At 33.2% G+C, this 20,741-nt stretch overlaps 1 protein-coding gene and 1 pseudogene across 3 annotated transcripts in view; one reads left to right on the top strand and one right to left on the bottom strand.

Annotated features, from left to right (window-relative positions):
• The first annotated feature begins 2,211 nt into the window (after positions 1 to 2,211).
• LOC148610530 (uncharacterized) overlaps positions 2,212 to 20,741 on the top strand; it is a 35,027-nt gene continuing 16,497 nt past the window's right edge. The window contains exons 1-3 of one of the 3 annotated variants that reach the window (XM_088595649.1): positions 2,219 to 2,291; positions 9,529 to 9,609; positions 11,394 to 11,501. In XM_088595649.1, the coding sequence (XP_088451775.1) occupies positions 11,453 to 11,501 (49 nt within the window). In that variant the 5' untranslated portion in view covers positions 2,219 to 2,291; positions 9,529 to 9,609; positions 11,394 to 11,452. Of the gene's footprint in view, positions 2,292 to 9,528; positions 9,610 to 11,393; positions 11,502 to 20,741 lie in introns of all 3 variants that reach the window. The other 2 variants (XM_088595648.1, XM_088595650.1) reach the window with 2 other exon arrangements.
• Positions 13,955 to 20,634, bottom strand: LOC148610531 (uncharacterized; annotated as a pseudogene).

The following is a 20,741-nucleotide window of genomic DNA, read 5'->3' as shown; positions in this document are numbered from 1 at the left end:
CAACATTAAAATACACATTTTTTGTTTATATAAATTCATTTCAATTTAATATTTTTTTTCTTCATGCAAATAAATAAAACTATAGAAACATGATAATAAATAAATGTTCATCATGAAAACTTTATCAAATAATATCACACCTTAAATATTTGGAAACTAGTCAACTGTACACACATACATACACTTTTAAAATTACGTAGACAGTTTTGCTTGTTTGCTCTACATAACATAGGGTGTTATAACAATTCATTTGTTTGTAATTTTTATGTTTGATATTAAATTTAAACAAGAAAATGCTATTTACACATTTATATAAAGAAATTGCTGTGTATACAAAAATTTTCTCAATGGATATAATCTATATTGAAAAAATAAGAATATTTTGCAACTGGCCACACTACAAAAACAAAAAAATAATACTGTTAATCAATTTTATTTTAGACAAGCAATGTTTTTTTATATAACACTTAATATAAAATATAAATTTATTCTATTATATGTAAAAATCTGAATACATCACATCTACATGTAGTTTCCAAACAATCAGGAGGATTAAACCTTTTCTTTAGTTGTCTTATTTCATTAACGTCACAAAAGAAATTTCATTACAAGTAATATCTACTGTTCATCCTAATTAAAAAAAAACTATACAATTTAAAGAGAAAGGAATTACACGTTCTCAATGTCTAATGCAACATTCCAAAAACATTTGTAAAAATTAATTTTGAACAAGATAAACAGCATAACTACTGTAAAATATTTGAGGCATATTAACTAATTAACACAACATGTACAAAACAAACCACATTTAAAAGACAAATACATAAAAATGAAAATGTTCACATAAACACACAAGGGCTGTTCCATTGGAATGCACATGAGGAAGGGGGTGTACAACTTGTAAAAGACCCCCAACACCACAAAAAAAAGAAGAAAATAAATCAATCTGTTGAACGCATGTGTACAAAATGTAGTACTAAGGTTTGAGAAATCAGAGCATCAAAATCTCCCAACCCCCACGTGTATTGAATTTTAGAGATGAAATTGCACCCCTACCAACATAATTCAATTAATCAAGCATTTCCCTATCAACATGTGAACAAAAATGTTTTACCCCTCACCATGAGACAAAAAAAAAAAAAAAACCGGCATCGCCATTCCCAAATGGAACAGCACTAAGTACACAAACCTTGACATTATCATAACAAACACAACTCTTAATTGGTTTTTGCAAGAACTCTTATATTGTCAGCATTCATGAAATCATACAATCTCATAAAATTCCATTTTCAATCAAATTATAAGTGAGTAAAATGAAACTAAATGTACACAAACAGTTCTCAATACACAACACGGTGCTTGCACAACAAATATGAACTTGTTCCTACCTTTCTTTAACATTAATTCACATAACTTCAATATCCTAAAATAAGTATACATACTTTTACACTACCGTAACAAACAAGCATTCCAAAACATGACTGTCTTTGAAGTATGTAATATACAATATAATTTAACAAGAACTCCCAGTCGTTCACCAGTTTAAGTCGGTCTTTCAAAGGCAATATTTAACAAGGATTTGTCCAACAATTTTGACTCAAGAGGACTTCGGTAGGACTTATTATCAGGTTCATTTCAGAAATTGAAAGTTTCTATCTATTACAGTTTTCAAGATATTGGCTGCAAACTGTAAAAAAAATTCATCATTTTTCATTTTCAAGCCAAGCAACTCTTACACGGAGTCGCCTGATAACTTTGATCCCGGAAGACTTTTGAAGGCCTTATAATAAGGATCATTTTAGCAATTGGAAGAGTTTGGCTAAACATTATTGTTTTGGAGATACATTTGTATATGCGAAAAAATTACAGTCTGACCCCTATCTTCTATTTTAGTAACAGTAGCAATGTTTTTCGTTGGATCAAAAATCCCCGCATCATTTTTATGCAAGAAACCCCAAGGAACATTCGTACAAGTTTGGTTCCAATTGGTCGAGTATTGTCAGAGAAGATTTTTGAAAAATAGAACATTAAAAACAGCAAAAAAAACAAATGGAAAAAAAGAAAAACATGACTTAACAGATTATTATAAAAAAACTGGACCATCGATTGATCTCATCATGCTTAACATTTTGTTTTCTGTCAAACAGTGGCGTCATAGAATTCTGTGAACTTTGAACTTTGTACTTTGAATAGATCACTTCCGGTTTGACTGGTTTACTACTTCTTACACTCTCTTGCTTTACTTGGGAACAGATCTTATCTCGTCACATTGAAATACAGGTAGTTCAACTGTAAGTATTGTTAAAAATCGAAAAAGATAAGATTTGGACTGACCTTAAAATTGCAATTTGTGTCTATTGAATCTATATTATTATCTGCAATAATCTTAATAACCTTAATTTTCAGCGTCACGATGTAATTTTCATTTCTTGAAAGGTCACCTTGAACCCACAAATCATGAAATAATTCAAGACATTTTTTAATTGTAATTGACAATGATAGTCCTCGTTGTAGCTGGAGAATGCATACATTAGTGACTCTTCTAAAAGGTATATGTAAGCCCTAATTGTTTTGTTTTTCATGCATAAGGTATGTGTAAGTCCTCCTTGTAGATAATGGTAAATGCGTTAGAGCCCTATATGTCTTTATATTTGAAAGAATAAGTACATATGTAAGTTTTCATTGTAGCTGGTGAATAGATACCTTAGTACTTGATGTAGTGGAAAAGACATGATAGCATTTCAGTCCTGTTCGTAGCTGGTGTTAATGACACCACATTACTGTATGTCCTTATACTTGAAGGCCTCATTGTAGCAAGTGAATAAATATCCATGATCTTTTGTCAGTCTACTGCACGTAAGAGATTGGTCCTCATTGAAGCGGGTGAACGGATACATAAGTTCGCTATGTCAATCTACAATGACATTTCTTAATTTTTTCTCGGTTGGAAGGACACGACAGCACTTTATGTCTTTATGTTTGAAGGTATAAGTTAGTTCTTATTGAAGCTAACCTTAGTCCTTTTTGTCTCTCAACTACAAGGTATATGTTACTAATCATTGTAACAGGTCTATGGATACATAATGACATTATGTCTCTGTTCCAGAAATGTATATATTAGTCCTCATTGTAGCATGTGGTATAAATACCACAGTAATTCATATTCTTATATACATGGTATAAGCTATGTCTCATTTTAGCTGTTCGGAAGAAACAAAATATGTTTATATTTGAAGGTATAAGTCCTTATTATTGCTTCTGAATGGTTATATTAGTACATTTGTTTCTCTTCTAGAAGGTATATGCTAGTACTCATTGTAGCAGGATGAATAGATACCATTGTTTCTAAGGTTAAATGGTTTCATTGGACAGATTAAACACCTTGTAACATAAAAAAAAAGAAATGCATATTGAGGAAACACAAAGACAGCACACATAGCATGCAAATCACATACAAAGATAGATAACTCTTATTTTCTCTTGTTACTTGTTACTTAAAATGGAAATATACATTAAAAACTAGCCATTTATCTCTTAGTATATTTAAGTAATATTCAATGTAAAATACTACCAAGTATATTTTTGGTAATGAATTTGCAAACTCACAGTATATAATAGTTCATATCATTGGACAATACACAAATGACTCCAATAGATAATGTGGTTTTTATAGAAGGATATTAGAGTTGCGGGGCCTATCAAGAAACAGGACCTCAGTGTTTTCTTACATCTTGTTTTAATGAACTCATGAATGAAACATTAAATTCTTTACAAAACAACATTATTTACACCCAAGAAAGACTATGAAGTCAAAACTATCTCAAATTTTATCAATTTTTATAAAAATAAACGCCAAGCCGCCTCCCTCTTTTAACCATCTATACCAATACCCAAAAAATTTCTATATTGTCATGAAAAGACTTGTTTTGGGTGATTTTCTGGTAACATTCATGTTTTTGTACTAAAATATCCCCCTAAATGTGCTTTATAAGTAAGAATTTTCAGAAATTTGAATTCTTATACTTCACATGGGAGCTGGACAAACATTCTTATCCGTACACATGAAATCTTAATTTTTTTTCAAATTTTTCCTCCTTGCACTTGCAATATTCTTTCGTAACTTGCTTAGAATGACAGAGATTACTACAAACAAGTGAAAAGCCAATAGATATGCAAAAACAGGTCAGGTTTACATGGCTTATAAAGAAAGTGCACTGTATGTTTCCTTGGTCCCCAAATACTGGCCAATCCTCCTCTGTTGTCGGTGTACACATTATTTATATGCGACTCCACACCTACATTGTGGTGTGGTGGCGTACCATTGAATGGCCGATGGAACAATGCCCCCGAACACAGGGCGTCACACTGTTGAGTTCACTTCCGGTATTCGAATAAATGGCGCTTTTCTCATTTGGCATTCTGTGGATCGCTAGCACCACCTTTCAATAAATATATTGTAGCCTGCCCAATTAAATCTGTGACAAACTCTAGCCATATTACGGCTGTAACCCAAATGTCCAGCAAATTGGTCATTATGTAACACCAACACCTGTTGTCTGTATTTATTGGGTAAAACATATTGGTAAATCATTTCACCAGAACTTAAATTCTCATACTTTCAATAAAGTATACCTATTTTGTGTAACTAACCTATCCCATTGACCCAAATATGTTTTAAAAACTTTACATAAACCAGAAATGTCAACCCATTTAGATTTATCTCCCTTGTCTGTTCTTTCTAAAACTTTGCTTATTGGATCTTTGTTTTGTCCATTTCGGAGCTCTGCATGAGTCCTGTTCTCTAACGAGTTTGGAGAAATCTGGTAATTCTCAGTCTCTGAATCATCACATAAATCAAAGGCTTGATATTTGGATTATCTATTTGTTTTTAATTTTGATAACCTCTCTCTTTTCGCAGTGACGACAGTTTGAACATAGTCTGCATGAAAGTCTGTTGCATTCCCGTGTTTCAACCCTGCTCTGTGCTTTATTCTATAGTTGTAGGGTACCTAAGACCAAGCCACCGAGCCAACTGACCCTCTAGGTTCTTGAAATTCTTTAACCAGTTAAGGGCGCCATGGTCAGTTCTGACGGGGAAATGTACGCCGTATAAATAATGGTGAAAATGTTTAACAGCTGCTACTACGGGTTACACAATACTGACGTTCTTTTTTAGAAAGTGAACGGCTAAAGTAGGCTATCACATGCTCTTTTCCATCATCCTCAATTTGTGATAGCACTGCCCCAACACCTGTATCACTAGCATCGGTATCAAGGATAAAATCTTTCTCCATACATGGGTAGGCTAATATAGGGCTTGTTAACAGAACATTTTTTAAAACATTGAAGGAAACATTCTGAGTCCCACTTGAAAACCACATTCTTTTCTGTTAACGGATTGAGAGATCGAGGCATTTTTGCAAAATCTCGAATGAATTTTCTGTAATAGGAACATATTCCTAGGAAAGATCTCAACTCTTTAATTGAATTTGGTTGGGGCCAGGTTTGTACAGCCTCAATATAAGCAGGGTCAGGGGAAATACCATTGGCTCTAACGACATGACCTGGAAAGAAAACTTCTTTTTCAAATATGAAGCATTTTTAGGAGATATTTTTAATCCAGCCGGGGAAATTCAATCAAGAATCTGTTGCAACATTATAACATGTTCTTCAAATGAATTTAAAAAAAAAACAATGATGTCATCTAAATGAACTACACATGTCTTCCACTGGTGACCTGACAGAATGTACTCCATAAGCCGGAAAATGTGGCACCAGCATTGCAAAGGCCGAAAAGCATCCGTGTGCCCGTTGCTTGTCACAAAAGCAGTTTTTTCCAGCATCACTTGTGTCCATACCTATTTGGTGATAGCCACTGCAAAAGTCAAGAATGAAGAACCAAGTATAGCCTCTAAATACATCTAGGCATGAGTCTGTTCTCTCAAGTGTAAACTATCTTTTACTGAAAGGTCATTCACCTTACGGAAATCAGTACAAATTTTCAATGAATAATCTCTTTTTCGTACCACAACTATTGGTGAACTCCAGGGAGATTGGGGCTAACGAATGACACCACTCTCTAGCATTCTATCAATTTCATCATTTACTTCCTTTCTTAGTGCCAATGGTATACGACGGGGACCTTGCTTTACATGTAGGGTATTTGCAGTATTTATTTTGTGTTGCATAACATCAGTTTTCCCTCAATTACTTTTAATTTGGGCAAAGGCTGATGAATATTTAGGTAGGAAGTTTTTAACTTCCCTACATTTTTCATGCACTATATTTTCATATATCCTGGGAGTTTGAAACAGTTTGAAAGATTTAATGAAAGTCTTCTATAAAACTGTTAGAGCATGCACTTTCTGCTATTGCAGCACACATATCCTTATATAATATTTGAAGAGAATCTGTTAAGTTCATGATCCTTAGAGGTACATTATCCTCCTTGAATGTCTCTACAGTCTTTGCCACAAGTTTACCCTTACTTTATAGTACTTCACTGGTACTTTCGAGTATAAAGGTGGTACCATAAGGAAGGTTGGCTACTGGTTTTCACTGTATGATAGTTTCACTATTCGGGGGGGGGGGGGTTGTAACCCTTTAATTAATAGATATTTTTAACAATAAGATAGGTATTTGACTCTCAAGACAGAACTCTATTGGCTTATAGTTTAACAATAGGAACTTTTTTGTGGAATATCTACAGCACACTTGTTGTTCATCATAAAGTCATAACCTTAAACAATATGTATATCAATTGGAGCTACTATAAATGACTTGTATATGTATTGGTTTTTCACAAGTACTGGTAGCTGTATTTTACTCAAAGGCTTTAATTACTTCCATCAGCCATTTTCAAATCATTTTCAAAGACCTCTAGCCTAGTCCAGTTTTGAAAAGAGGGAGAAATGTTTCAAATATTTTGATGTTAAGGACACTCATTGAAGCTCTTGTGTCAATTAAACTATGAAACACATTATTAAAGACTTCAATATTTCATAAAAAAACCATCAAGTTCCAAAGTTTTTACTTTTAAAATATGTTGTTCCTGATTTTTTTTGAAAGTTGGCCCTTATTTTTAAAAATTTCCCTGGTTCATGGAATTATTTCTGTTTTGAGCATTGGCATGATGTACGTTTGGTTCATTTTAGACTAAACCAAAGTTCTGGCTTTGAACTTGCTCTGCACTTGCATGGCTGGGAAGGGATGTGATTAACATTATGATTGGGGTCTTGGTTCCCATTAATATTCAAGATATGTTGGTTTTGTGGCACTGGTATACTACATTTATTTTCACCATTTCTAAAAATCATAGACAAAGGATTTGGTCGGTTATACATATACCCTCCATTATGTTGATCTAATCTGTGATTACCCTGTTGGGTTTGAAATTGGGGTTTACTCACACTTTGCGTGAGCTTTTGGTTGTCCTTTTGCGTTTTTTTACACTCAAAACTCATGTGGCCAGGTTTTCGGCAGTAACCCCCTTTCACTGTTTCTTTGTTCCCTGTCATAATGATTATGTTTTTTGTGTTTGTACTCTCTCCAGTCATCTGTCACAAATATCGTCACTTTTGGCCTGAATGATATACTTCATACTTAGGACACAGGTTTATAGCACTGTAAATATTATCGACAATCATTTGTATGAGAGACCATTGCATGTCATTGTCATTAAGGGCATCTCTAAATGTTCTAAAAGCAAGATCATCTAATATTTCTTTTTGCCCTTTTGGATATGCGAGGCGCACTAGCCTTTTATTATCTTGGGGTAATTCGGTTAAACTTTCTCCCTTTCTTCGAATTCTACTATCAAGTTTGTTTTTGAATAACTCTGTTTGATTCTCAGGGGCAAATTACTTTGATAAGACTTCAACCAGGTCATCATAACTGATATCTGAGCAGTCTAAATCCCTCAGGCCTCTACACGCAGCACCATCCATACGCGAAATCAGACTGAAGTTTCTGTTTGGTCTGTCCAGTGGTTAAGTTTTGCCACAAATTCAAAGTGACTTTTAACATCGATCCAGTCTGACCTTCTATCATAATTTTTTGGTTGCCTATAGCCTATCACTTCTGCCTTATTGGTCTGGTCCCTAGTTGTTGCACTGGTTAAGTAGGTTGGAGTGTTCTAATTGGAATGGGTCTTGATACAATATTTTCATTTGAACATGCTACAGGGATGGAAGCACTGCATGTATTATCATTTTTGCGATCAGTATGTTTTGACACACTTTTCTTTATGTCATTCCGTTTAGGGCAAGTTTGTTTAGCTGTTGTTGTTTTATTTTCTGTTTTATTCATAAGCGACCCTATTGCACTCATAACACCAGCGTGTTGGTCATGTAGTGTTAATTCAAGCCCTTCAATTTTACTTAAATTTTTATTAAAACATTTCTGTCTACACTTGAGCATTGATTTAGAAGCCTTTCAATTCTAACATATTAAAATCTAAATATTGGTCAAATTTAGCTTTGAACTCATTATGGTTTGTGTTTACATGGTTAACCACACCTACAATGGTATTGACGTTATTTACTAACACTTGAAAATCATTCATTGGTATTTGAAAGAGAGGTGAAGCTAAAGTTTTATTTATTATTTCAGGGGTTTGCTACTCTGTTATAGGAGATTCACTAGCATTTGACACAGTTTCATGATAATCCATAACAAGGGTATCTGAAGCTATTTCATTCTGGTGTTCACTCACTTTTATTATTCACAATACACAGAAAACAATCTTTAATAAACTATTTCAGAGTTTTTTATTTCATTCGTAATCCCAACGCTTGGCACTAAATGTAGCGTTTTGGTATAGTTAATTAAAACATAGTTAAAGTATGGTAGCGAATTCAACCTTGGAAGAGGTTAATAATATCGAGCATATTCTATGACACTGGTTTGTTAACTATAACAAATACTAGAATCTTCAACAAATACAACAATTTGTTGATTCATTGATATCAATGATAATCATTCCTATAGTAAAAATACAAATGTTCGAAAAAAATGTAAGGACCTTTCTTTAAATGTAACGGGATTTCGAGGAAGTAGTAAGGTTAATATTTGGGTCACTACGTCATGGAATCAATAATATATGCAAATCATTGGGCGTGCATCTAAACAAGGTACCTCGCTGGGGTGCATACAGGTACGGATGAAACTCACAGGTCAGGTTTAAATAGCTTATATAAAAAATGCACGGTATGGTTCCTTGGTCTCCAAATCCTGACCAATCTTCCTCTGTTGTCGGCGTACTCCTTATTTATATGAGACTCCACACCATCAATGTTGTATGGTAGCATACCATTGATTGGCTGACGGAACAACCCTCCGATTACAGTGCCCTACACTGTGGAGCACTTGAGATATTGCTATAACTTTAGTTAAAGATTCAGATATTGGATCTAAATATACAGAGTATTTTATTTTGATATTTATGCTATTGTTTTGTATCTAGAAATATTGGATATATTCAACTATAAAGATATGAAGACTTGTAAAGTCGTTAATATTTTTATTCAGATCCAGCATGAGTTATACATGTATTTAAAGAATTTGGCTAACTGCGATTAAGCCAGCTAAGCCCCTGTAATCAGTTACATGGTAAGCTGTGTTCAGTTTGTGTGTGTTTATTTACATATGTGTCTTGTTTATATTGTCCGTGTTTCTTATTTGTCTTATGATTAACTTTTCCATTTGAGTGACTGAGTGTAGATCAGTGATATGAAGTGTTGAATATTATAAGATTTTGCAAACTAATTCATTACCAGAAGTTGACTTGGTAGTTTTGTACATTGAATATGAGTAAAATATATTTAGAGATAAATAGTTAATTTCAAAATGAATTGACTTAACAGAATGATGTATATTTTTCATTTTAAGTAACAAGAGACAATTAGAGTTATCTTCCTTTTCTGTGTGAATTGCATGCTATGTGTACTGTCTTTGTCTTTTGTCAATGTCTAACTTTGTGTTTGTTATGTTACATGGTGTTTCTTAATCTCCAATAAATCTTTAAGAACCCTAGCAGATAGTTTCTCATATTTGTGACGAAACTACATATATTATATATGAGGTATATGATTTTCCACATTGTAGCGACTGAGTGGATATTTAATAATTGTATATCCCTTTTCTACAATGTATAAGGTATATGTTAGTCCTCCTTATAGATACAGACAAAATTCACTCACTCGAACTCGGATGGCTCGAACACACGCGATTTCTCGACCCCAACTCAAAGTACCAAAATTTTCTCCTATAATCAACGGAAATAACCTTAGATTTTTGAACACCCAAACTGACTGGTCAGTGAGTTCGGTAATAAATCTTAGAGAATAACCCTCACCAACTCCAACTAACAGCTAGCCGGGTAATAAAAGGTGTGAAAAACGGAAACCCTATTATTAATTAAAGTGCCATTTTAGTTAATTACCGGTAATATTTAGGGTAATTACTAATTACATAGTTTAAAAGTGTTGATTGAAGTTTGAGATTGTTTCGAAGTCAGCATGATGAAAGCATGAAAGAAAATTCAATGGGAACAAATTATTGACCACGGAACTCGAATTCTGAATGTTTTTTAAGCAAAAAATAGCCTAAAAATGTCAACAAATCAACATAATCTTCCGAAAGCGGAAAAAATATCCCCCCCCAAAAAAAACTTATGAAGTAACCAATGTTTAACGATATAGACCAGCAACGAAAAAAAAAAAATCCGGACATCTCCACGAACTTCATTTTCTCGAACCCGCGATAACTCGAACACATTACAACGGTCTCTTGGAGTTCGAGCTACTGAGGTTTGACCGTAGTTGGAAGGACACGATAGCACTTTATGTTTTAAAATTTTGAAATATGAGTACTAGTACATCATTAATGTAGCTGGTAAATGGACACAAATGTACTTATTATTTCTCTACTGCAAGGTGTAAGCAAGTCCTCATTATAGCAAGGTGAATGTTATTCCTTAATGCATTTTGTCTCTTTTCTGCAAAGTACATGTTGGTCCTTATTGTAGCTAATGAATGGATACATTAATACTTGATGTTTCTTTTTCTGTAAGGTACATGGTTCTCATTATGATAGCTGTTTGGAAAGACACGGCAGCATTTTTTTTTTGTTTTTTTATGTTTTAGGTCTGAATATGAATGATAACATATTTTGGTTTGGTTTTTTTTCTTTGACGAAAAAACATACTTACGGCTACTATGTACATAGCCTTCAAATATGTATGGCTATCAAAAGTAATGTAATATTGTTCACTTTTACATTTTTTTTGTATGTTTTTTTATTTTCAAATGCAATATTATATTTTGCAGTTAAACGCTACGTAAATGTTGTACATTAGATATCCATATCTTATTTAAGATATTTTATTTTATTAGTAGGTAGTGTTCAAGAAAGTCAGAATTCGATACTGTGCAACATTGAAAAATTAAGAAGAATGAGTACAAACATTGCAAATATATTTATAATTGCAATCATTATAAAAGGTAAGTCATTTATGAAGTTTCAAAGTCAATGCGATTCATTATTGCACTTCACTATAGTCGGCGTCATATAAATAACATACTGTTAAAATTTGAATAAAAATATTTTCTACGACTTTATTGACACCTACCGTCGTTTAAATTGTCTTAAATGACTTGCTCATTCGTTTAGCCAAACGACTTCTCCCTAAACATTGAATCGTTAAATTCCGGTCAGATTTTAATTCTAGGTGGCAATATTTACATTGTAAAAAGTCGGCCATGTTTACAGTGATCGGGTTGCTAGGAGATGTTGTTTACGTTTAAATGGTTTGTCCAAAAACCGAAGAACCCAGAATGCAATTCGGCGTTATTTCGGATATCTCGGATTTATTTTACGCGAACAACGTATAATACCGAGAAGTTGATCAAGCAGACGATTGTCATCGGAGTTCGACGGGAACTTACGCACTTCGTTTGTAAACAAATCGTCCCGTAAAAACCAACATGGCGGATATTAGTATGGGATTTTCCCGTAAGGATTTGTTACGCATGATTTAAGCTAATAAGCGACTTGTTTTTGAGAAGCTGTTTGGCTAAACGAATGAGCAAGTCATTTAAGACAATTTAAACGACGGTTGGTGTCAATAAAGTCGAAGAAAATATTTTTATTCAAATTTTAACAGTATGTTATTTATGTGACGCCGAGTATAAAAGAAGTGTTTTTTTTTTTGTTCACGTTTGTCTATTTTTTTGTTTTTTTTTATTTTTTGTTAGACAAGAGAAGGTCTGGAAGCTTTCGATTTGTTTTTGCTTTATGTTGTCAACCAGTGGCGATGATTTATAAGACGTTATTAGAATCATGATGTCTACCTGTGAACTAAAATCTTTAAGATATCTAGTTTAAGAAAAGTTGATTACACATGATTTATAATACAATGTACTACATATTTTTCTCGGTCCCAATATTTACATTGTCAAAAGTCGGCCATGTTTATAGTGATCGGGTTGCTAGGAGATGTTGTTTACGTTTATATGGTTTGTCCAAAAACCGAAGAACCCAGAATGCATTTCGGCGTTAGTTCGGATATTTCGGATTTATTCTATGCGAACAAAGTACAATACCGGGAGATTTATCAAGCAGAAGAATGTCACCGCAGTTCGACGGGAACTTACGAACTTCTTTTGTAAACAAATCGTTCCATCGAAACCAATATGGCGGATATTAGTATGGGATTTTCCCGTAAGGCTTTGTTACGCACGATTTAAGCCAATAAGCGACTCGCTGGAACTAACACGTCATGCATATATACGAACTATCTTCAGAATAAATAAAAGAGAGACAACTCTAGCAGTAAGTCCTTACAGTTTGAAAAGTAGAGCTTCAATTTGAAAATGTGCTGTATGTGACCTCGAGTATAGGTATTTTGGAATTCGTATTATTGCAAGTATGCATTTACATGTATCACTATTTCAAACTATAGATATAAAAAAAATGTGACTATGGTGTACAAGAATATTACACTATTACACAATGTGAAGTTGGAATTAGAGACCAAATTATAAGGAATGACGATATTTTCCCTGTCGATTCAAATAAATATTTAACATCTTGGCAGCAAATTTAACAAGGGTTCCTCAACACTTATCTCGGGATCGTTAACTGCATACATGTAATAACCAAAAACTGCACAAACATATAATTGTTTTCATCAAACAAAAACGCAAGTCGCACAATCAACGCAGAAGGCTAGTTACATTGCATTTATAATACCAACATTATTAATCAAGCATGAATAAAAAACAACAAAATAAGTTATGATAAAAACATGTGATACAAATGTATCTATAAACTAGAGTATTTTAGAAAACCTAATTGCACAATTGTAATAAATGATTGAATTAATATGCTTAGATGATTCAAGTCCTACAAAAGACATATAGCTATAGCTAATCACTTTATATCAAATTAGATTAAAAAGCTTCGCAGGGTGCAGCATGATACAACGGCAGTGGTCAAATCCTGATCATTTGCGACAGTGTAAACACAATATTAGTTTTTGGCACACTTAAGCATATGGACTAAAAATTCATTATGGACACAACAACAGGTTTGGACACTATATGCACAAAATTTTAAATTTAATCAAAATATTTCAAAATCAAACCATAATTAATAAAGTCAATTTTTTGGGTTTGGCCTCTTTTACCCTTTATAACTCAAAAACTAAATGGGATATCTGAAATCTGATTGAAAAAAAAAATGAAACACAAGCAGGAATTTTTATGAGGAATCAGATAAAACAAGTTTTTAAAATATACCAAACATTTAACAAAGTAGTAAAAACTTCCATCAGTCATTAGTAAAATAATATCCAAATTTCATTACAATGGGTAAACCACACGCAAATTAATTGCATGGAAAAAAAAGAAAGGTCACTATATACACACTGCTTCAAAGCATGGGATACATAAGTCCTAAATGACACAAACAGAACTATGATTCAAATGATCTAATGAACACTTTAACACAATTCTGCAAAACACTTGCATAAATTTTGTACCACAGACGATTTTTTTATCATTTGAAACCCTTGGTTTTCCAAAAATGTTATTTGACATAAGTACATCAAGAAGACTATCTTCTCCTTTACGAACATGTATATGTTTTAAATGTACATAGCTTAAACCTGACCCAGTAATGTTCTCTGCTGTTGTCATTTTCATTACACCACTAGCAATAAGGGGATGAAAACTTGGCAAGTTCTTAGATTTTGCCTTGGTGAAGTTTTCTTGTATCAGAGGTTATATTTGCTGCATAAGTATTTTGTCAAGCATCTTTACATCATCTTCAGCATGATGTGCATTAAATATTTCCTTACAAAAATGTTGTGCTAGATAAAGCTTACTGTATTTTCCTACTTTTTGAAATTGTGATCAAAATAAAGCTAATGAGTCTACAAGTCTTACTACAGTTTCTGTAAAATTATCAAACATTCTACAATTATAAACAGCTGATGACAAAACTCGAAAATCAAAACTTTAACCATTATGTGGTACAAGTAACGCATTATTGAACTTTTTAAACCAATGAAAAAAATCCGATAAGGCAGTCCTAATATTAACAAAATCAAGTTCTACCCCCTTTAAAAAAGTTTTTGTTCATTCCAAAAAATTCCAGTTACTTGTTCAGCTTCATCGGACATTGGCATTTCTGGAGACACATATCGACTGAAATTAATCTGTATTCTCAGTTCACTTGCTGCTATCTGTACAATGTGTGGAAATATATATTTTCTGACTGTCATAAAATAAATTGGAATAAATTTTGAATAATTGCATGCATATTCTCCTTGTCAAAAGTCTTGCATATATATGATGTCCTTCTTCTTTAGCAGATCTGTTAAGAATGTATGTTTGAACAAACAGACTATATTTTGAAATAGCCTAACATGCCGAATCATTAGTTTTGCTAGCTTTGACTTATAGCCAACAAAGCTTCATTCTTTCCCCTACATGCATTGTTTTTTTACTAACATGTAGATAGCAGTATCTACTAACTTTAAAGTCTTTAGTGTGATCAATCTCACAAATTGTTACACTTATGGTGAGCATGCTACAACCGAAGCGGTCCCATATGCATGGTATGGATGGCTAAGGATATTTGGTATATAAATGTATAATAGGATTCAAAATATAACAAAAATCTAGCTTAAAATCTAGCTTGTAGGCATTTCAGTAAAACATCCTTATATTTAAGGACCTCTTATTTCTTAAAAGACAGACTAAGAATGAAGCTAATTTCATCAAACATGGCAAAAGTCATTGTTTATTGTAAATGTTAGCGTATAGAAATAAGGAATTTACAAATTGCATATTGTATAATTTATTGTTTTCTCTGTAGATTTGGTATATGAAAAGTACTATTACTTACTCAACTTACTCAAGTCTGTAGTTTCTAAATCTATTAGAACAAGAGTTCGATTAGCCAAAGGTGGTACTGAAGTAAATACTGGCTTTGGAATAGCATCAGAAATCATTTTAATGTCATCTGCCTGCTCTGTTAGACTTTTCACTGAAAAGGAACAACCATACAGATGTACATCTGTTTGAGTTGACGCAGAGAGTTTAATTTTATGTTAAAATGTTAATAGTAATTCACAAGAAATTTGTTTATATTCACAATTAAGTTATTTTTACCCTTATTTGAGTATATAAGCTATTCATCGTCAACAACAGCAAGTAAAATTTTGACAGGACTCAAATATCAATTTTCACAAAACAGGACAAATTTCACCCATAAATGTACCTTATTCTTTCTACTTGAATGTACCAATAAGTTTTTCATTGTAGATATTTTAACTTGCTACAAAAGGTATACAAAGTAAATAAGTGACAAGAATCTAAACAGATCTTAAACCTTCATCTTAGGATTGGTCTAACTCTGTTATACACACTGGACACACTGACGCCGCACAGGCTCCTTTGGAAGTTGGTCTTTCTTCCTTTAATTTTAGGCGGCGTAATTTCTGTTCTGGTAATTTGAACTTTCCATGACGCTTTTCTCTTTCATTATCTTTCTTTTAGTTATATGGAACTGTATAGCTGCCAGGGGAAAACCCATTCTTTTGGAATGTCTGTGAACAGAAGATATCAATTACATTATTTATAGATGCTTGAGTGAATGTAGTCAATTTTGGGATTAAATACATTTACCGTACCTCATCTTTGCATACTTCTATATCTGATATGTTGAAACGTAAAATTGCACCAAAGCACAAAACAAACAGAATTTTGGCAAAGGACCAACGATTTTAATGCTTTTCAATTCAAAAGTTATGATGTGACTTAATTTAAAAAAATCATTGCAAAATTCATATCATCGAAAAAAATCAAAGAATTTAATATAATTAATTTTTACATGGAAGTTGGAATACATGTAATAGAAATTGTTCAGAAAGACAACGTCTTTTATTAGGTCTACATTTGTACAAAAAGTATGCAGAATTATAGTTTGAACTAGGACATAAATATAAATCAATTTAACGATATTTTTTCTCTTATTGAAATCATGCAAGGTAATAACATGCTTGATCTGCATAACTTCAGACAAGTACTTTCTCCCTTCATTAATGCAAACAGCTGAGGCTTCGACACGGAAATCCAAGCTTTCACTCACTCCATAGTGAAGATATTTGGGAACACGTAAAGAAGTTGCTTTGTTAGCATGCTTGGCTGGACCCTAAATCTGAATAAAAAACTGCTTTGGCAATCACTGGCTCAAAGATATTTTAAGCTTTTCCTTTAGTAAAATATTACCAAGGGGGGAGGGGCTTTGTATGGTATTTTTATGTATGTGCAGATGCTTTATGCCAGGTTTTCTTCTATAGCCACAAAATTTGGGTTTACAGAGGTCATGATCTCCAAATTGGTGAGGAATCAAGGCTTCTAGGTTTTCTTTCAGGTCATCTGGGCAACCCTGGTTTTCGGCAAAGACATATTTGAGTGATTTGGTCAAATGTCTTACTACCAAGCTGCTGATTTTAACATCTTTGTCAGTTTTCTGAAGACTATACAATTTAGTAGCAATATTTTTAACTGTATGGTTCTTATCCAATGTTTTTGTAACTGTTAAACCAAGTTCTGCTTTCAGCCTTGCTACCAAAGCGTAATCCCCATTTCCCTCAATTTTCTTCACAGGTGTTCCTTGCTCCATCATCTCTTTGATAGCCTGCATTTTGACCGAGTCGCCATCAGCCTTGCTGATCCTTCATGGTTCCATACACATCTGTCTGGTTTTGTCTTTCTGGCAGGTCTATTTCTTTTTCACCATTTACATGTTCCACATGTACGATGTTTAATAATACTTTTAACAATTTTATTACCATACTCACGTTTACTCATCAAAAAGTTTGACCTACTGACAGTCATGAATATTCTTCCATTATCCTCATGATAAGGCCTACAAAAGTTTCCAGTCAACTGTTTTATCTTTTTAGTGAAAACCCCCCTCCATTTTATATAAAATTATGATTTTACAATTTTAAGTTGAGGGAGTTTTTCGCAGAAGATTGCTAAACATAACCATATGTTCCCAACCGCTGCAATAAAGCTAAATTGCAAAAGGTCCTTAACTCCTGTAAACATTGTTGAAACAAAAATGGATGCATAATATGATTAATTTAAACTACAAATAATGAATATTAATCCAACAAAATTTGAACAAAATCCATTGCGCGGTTGCAATGGAGTTGTGTACATAAAATGTATATATCGTGTAATATGAATAAATTCTGCAAATTCCTATAACTCTTGTAAAATTTGTCAAACATAATCTGTTCAGTGTGATGGACACACGTATGGACAGACACCAGTATTTTCATGTCTCCTTCCAGCAGCAGGGGGACATAAAGAGGAGTTTCGTTGTTTTCAGGCCAATTATACCCTCCAGAACCAAATATTTGGGAATATAAAAATTGCGTAGTCAATCTGTCACCTTGTTTATTCATAAAATTTTATAAATTTATATACAAGTAATAAAGTTATGAGACCGATTCCATTATGGTCAAAAATAAAAGCAGTATCTAGCTTAAATGACTACAGTGGTGCCATTTGGTCAGGGTTCAACTTCTGCCGGTGTACCTGTATCAAGCTTTAACCAACAAAGCACATAAGTAGCAATCCAGCTAAGAATCATGCAAAATGTGATTCATGCCTAAAAAGCCTACATATTTTTTTTTGATAATTTTTTAAATTGCCATAGTAAACAGAAATTACTATTCAGTTTTTCATGTAACCCGTCTTCTTAGGAGATAAAATGTATATAGAATGCACTGTAGATTTCAAAATTAAGGGCGGTAACTCTGTATATACCACGTAAATACAATAGAATCTACTGGATTTTCCATGTTGATTATCTCCTAAGAGCAGGCAGATTTGAATGAATAATTACTAATTTCATAGTATAGACAAATAAAACAACTCAATCACAAAATTAAAAATATGTAGCCTTTTTATGGTGTATCACATTTTTCGGATATTGCATTATTCTTATAAAGACAGCTTCTTAATTATTTCAAGGCTTTTGTTAAAAAGAATCATATTTACACCAAAAGCCTCCCTATATTCTATTTAAATAATATATGCATAACCAATTAAACTATCAAATCCTCTTTTTTGCCATCCATGTTTTGCACAAACAATCATTCCGAAAGAATTCACAGCTGGCCCAGATGCATATCTGTCAAAATAAAAAAAAAAAAAAAAAATTAAAACAAAACCAAAAATGCTCGTGTTTCCATCCTCTATAGTACTTATGTGCCTTTGGAAACATATTTTGTTTTATAAAAAAATGAAATAATCAAAATAGAAAATGGTTATACAATATGTTAGATAATACATAACCAATGAACCTTTTTTCTTATTATTGTTATATCTATTCAATTTTGAAATATCACACACACACACACACACACACACACACACACACACACACACACACACACACACACACACACACACACACACACACACACACACACACACACACACACACACACACAAAACTGTGCAGTGCATGTACATGAAATAAAATTCAGATTATAATCATAATTAATACCTTTCTGTAGATCTATACAAATTTTAGTGGAGCACAAACATAAAACATTATTCCTCTCTTTTTGTATCTTTTGATTCTTTGCCGATGTCATGTCAAGTATATGTAATTTTTTATCAAATGCAATTACTTGATATTTAACCAATGTTTCCAAATAACTAACCTCATTTCAACCTCAAAAGCCTCTCTGCTTCTCTGCTCCATGCTTAAGTTCGCAAAACATTGTATCATTTCCCCTGCTCTTCTTTCCATTACTTCAATTTTTTTATGGGAAATAGGGGGTAGGTTCAGTGTGGAAAGGACATTATTCACTCTTTGTGGACCCCTTAAGGCATCGATCATTTCTGAAAGAAAAAGTCAAAATGTATCAGAATGTTCAATACAATTGTACAATATAAAACACTGATCCTGTTCACGTTATAAAAGAAACAATTAATTTGAAGCCTATTATTTATAGTCAATGCCTAAATTTCAATGTAAATGAATAAATCACTTTTACACCAAATGCAGTTGTTTTTTTGTTGTTCAGGCTCTTAAAGCCTGAACTTTAATATTATTTTTTTTCAGGACATTCTGCCTCAAACAATTTTCAATATGAATGAACCATTGTTCTGTAAATTTAACTACTTGAGACTATATTTACAAGCCTTGAAATGGGCATATTATGCTGTTTACTGTTGTCTCTTTATTTTAATGTTTGTATGTAATGGTAATCCTTTTAATGATTTTGCCCTTTTTGTGATTTACTGGTAATAAAATGACATTTGATAACTATTTTTTAAGTTCTTCTGGTGTGAATGCTTTGTCAAGGGAGATAATTGAAAAGGACAGTTTGGGTATTGGGCTAGAATTACATTAACAGGCTGAGAACAAGTCCAGAAATCAAGTTATCCCCACCCACCACACATCCATTTCAAATATAACTTTGCCCCCCCAAAGACACACCATACTAGTTTCAGTCAGAGTCTTGCCCCCTATACGTAGTCTTAGGATTGAGGCTCTGCATGAAAATTAAATGGGGACCTACAAATGCATAAATGATGTTGTACTGATCAAACTGATAAGCAAAACACTTTTCTTACCTGCCCCAAGCTTTGTGTTTGTACTGAAACTTGACACCCCTTGGAACTTTTGTTGTGCGTTGCAACATATGCAACTCTGTATAAATCGTTATAAGACGTACAATGCACATACAGGTAGCAACCGAGTCCACATTTCATTTCTGCCTTCACTGTTGTGTGGCGAAGAATAAGCGGACCAAGCAAACACTTTCTACAAGACTTCAGGTTGTCTAGAAGTGTGCCCTATTCAATTAATCTTCTACCTGAATGCCAGGACGTCATCTAGAACTTCACAAACATTTGTCAATTCCAGGACAACACGCCTCACAACCAGTTACACCCGACGTGCAAATATGACCTATACCATAATTATGACCAATTTCTATGTTCTTAGTGAAGATTCGACTGTCTGGTTCACTATCAGTCCTGGAGGGCTAGAAAATCGCCCACGTCTATCCCGGCAGACGACCGAGTCAGCCATGTTGTTGTGGTGTTGTTATGCAATGAACTGCAGTTTTATTTCCGATTCGAAAAATGATATGCAATATTTTTACAGAAAAGGGAATTACACTTTATTTTTTTTTGAAA

The sequence above is a fragment of the Perna viridis genome, chromosome 8, assembly GCF_037379345.1.
Source record: "Perna viridis isolate PV_CMFRI_1.1 ecotype Kerala chromosome 8, ASM3737934v1, whole genome shotgun sequence".
NCBI lineage: Eukaryota > Metazoa > Mollusca > Bivalvia > Mytilida > Mytilidae > Perna > Perna viridis.
This window is presented reverse-complemented; position numbering and strand designations above follow the sequence as displayed.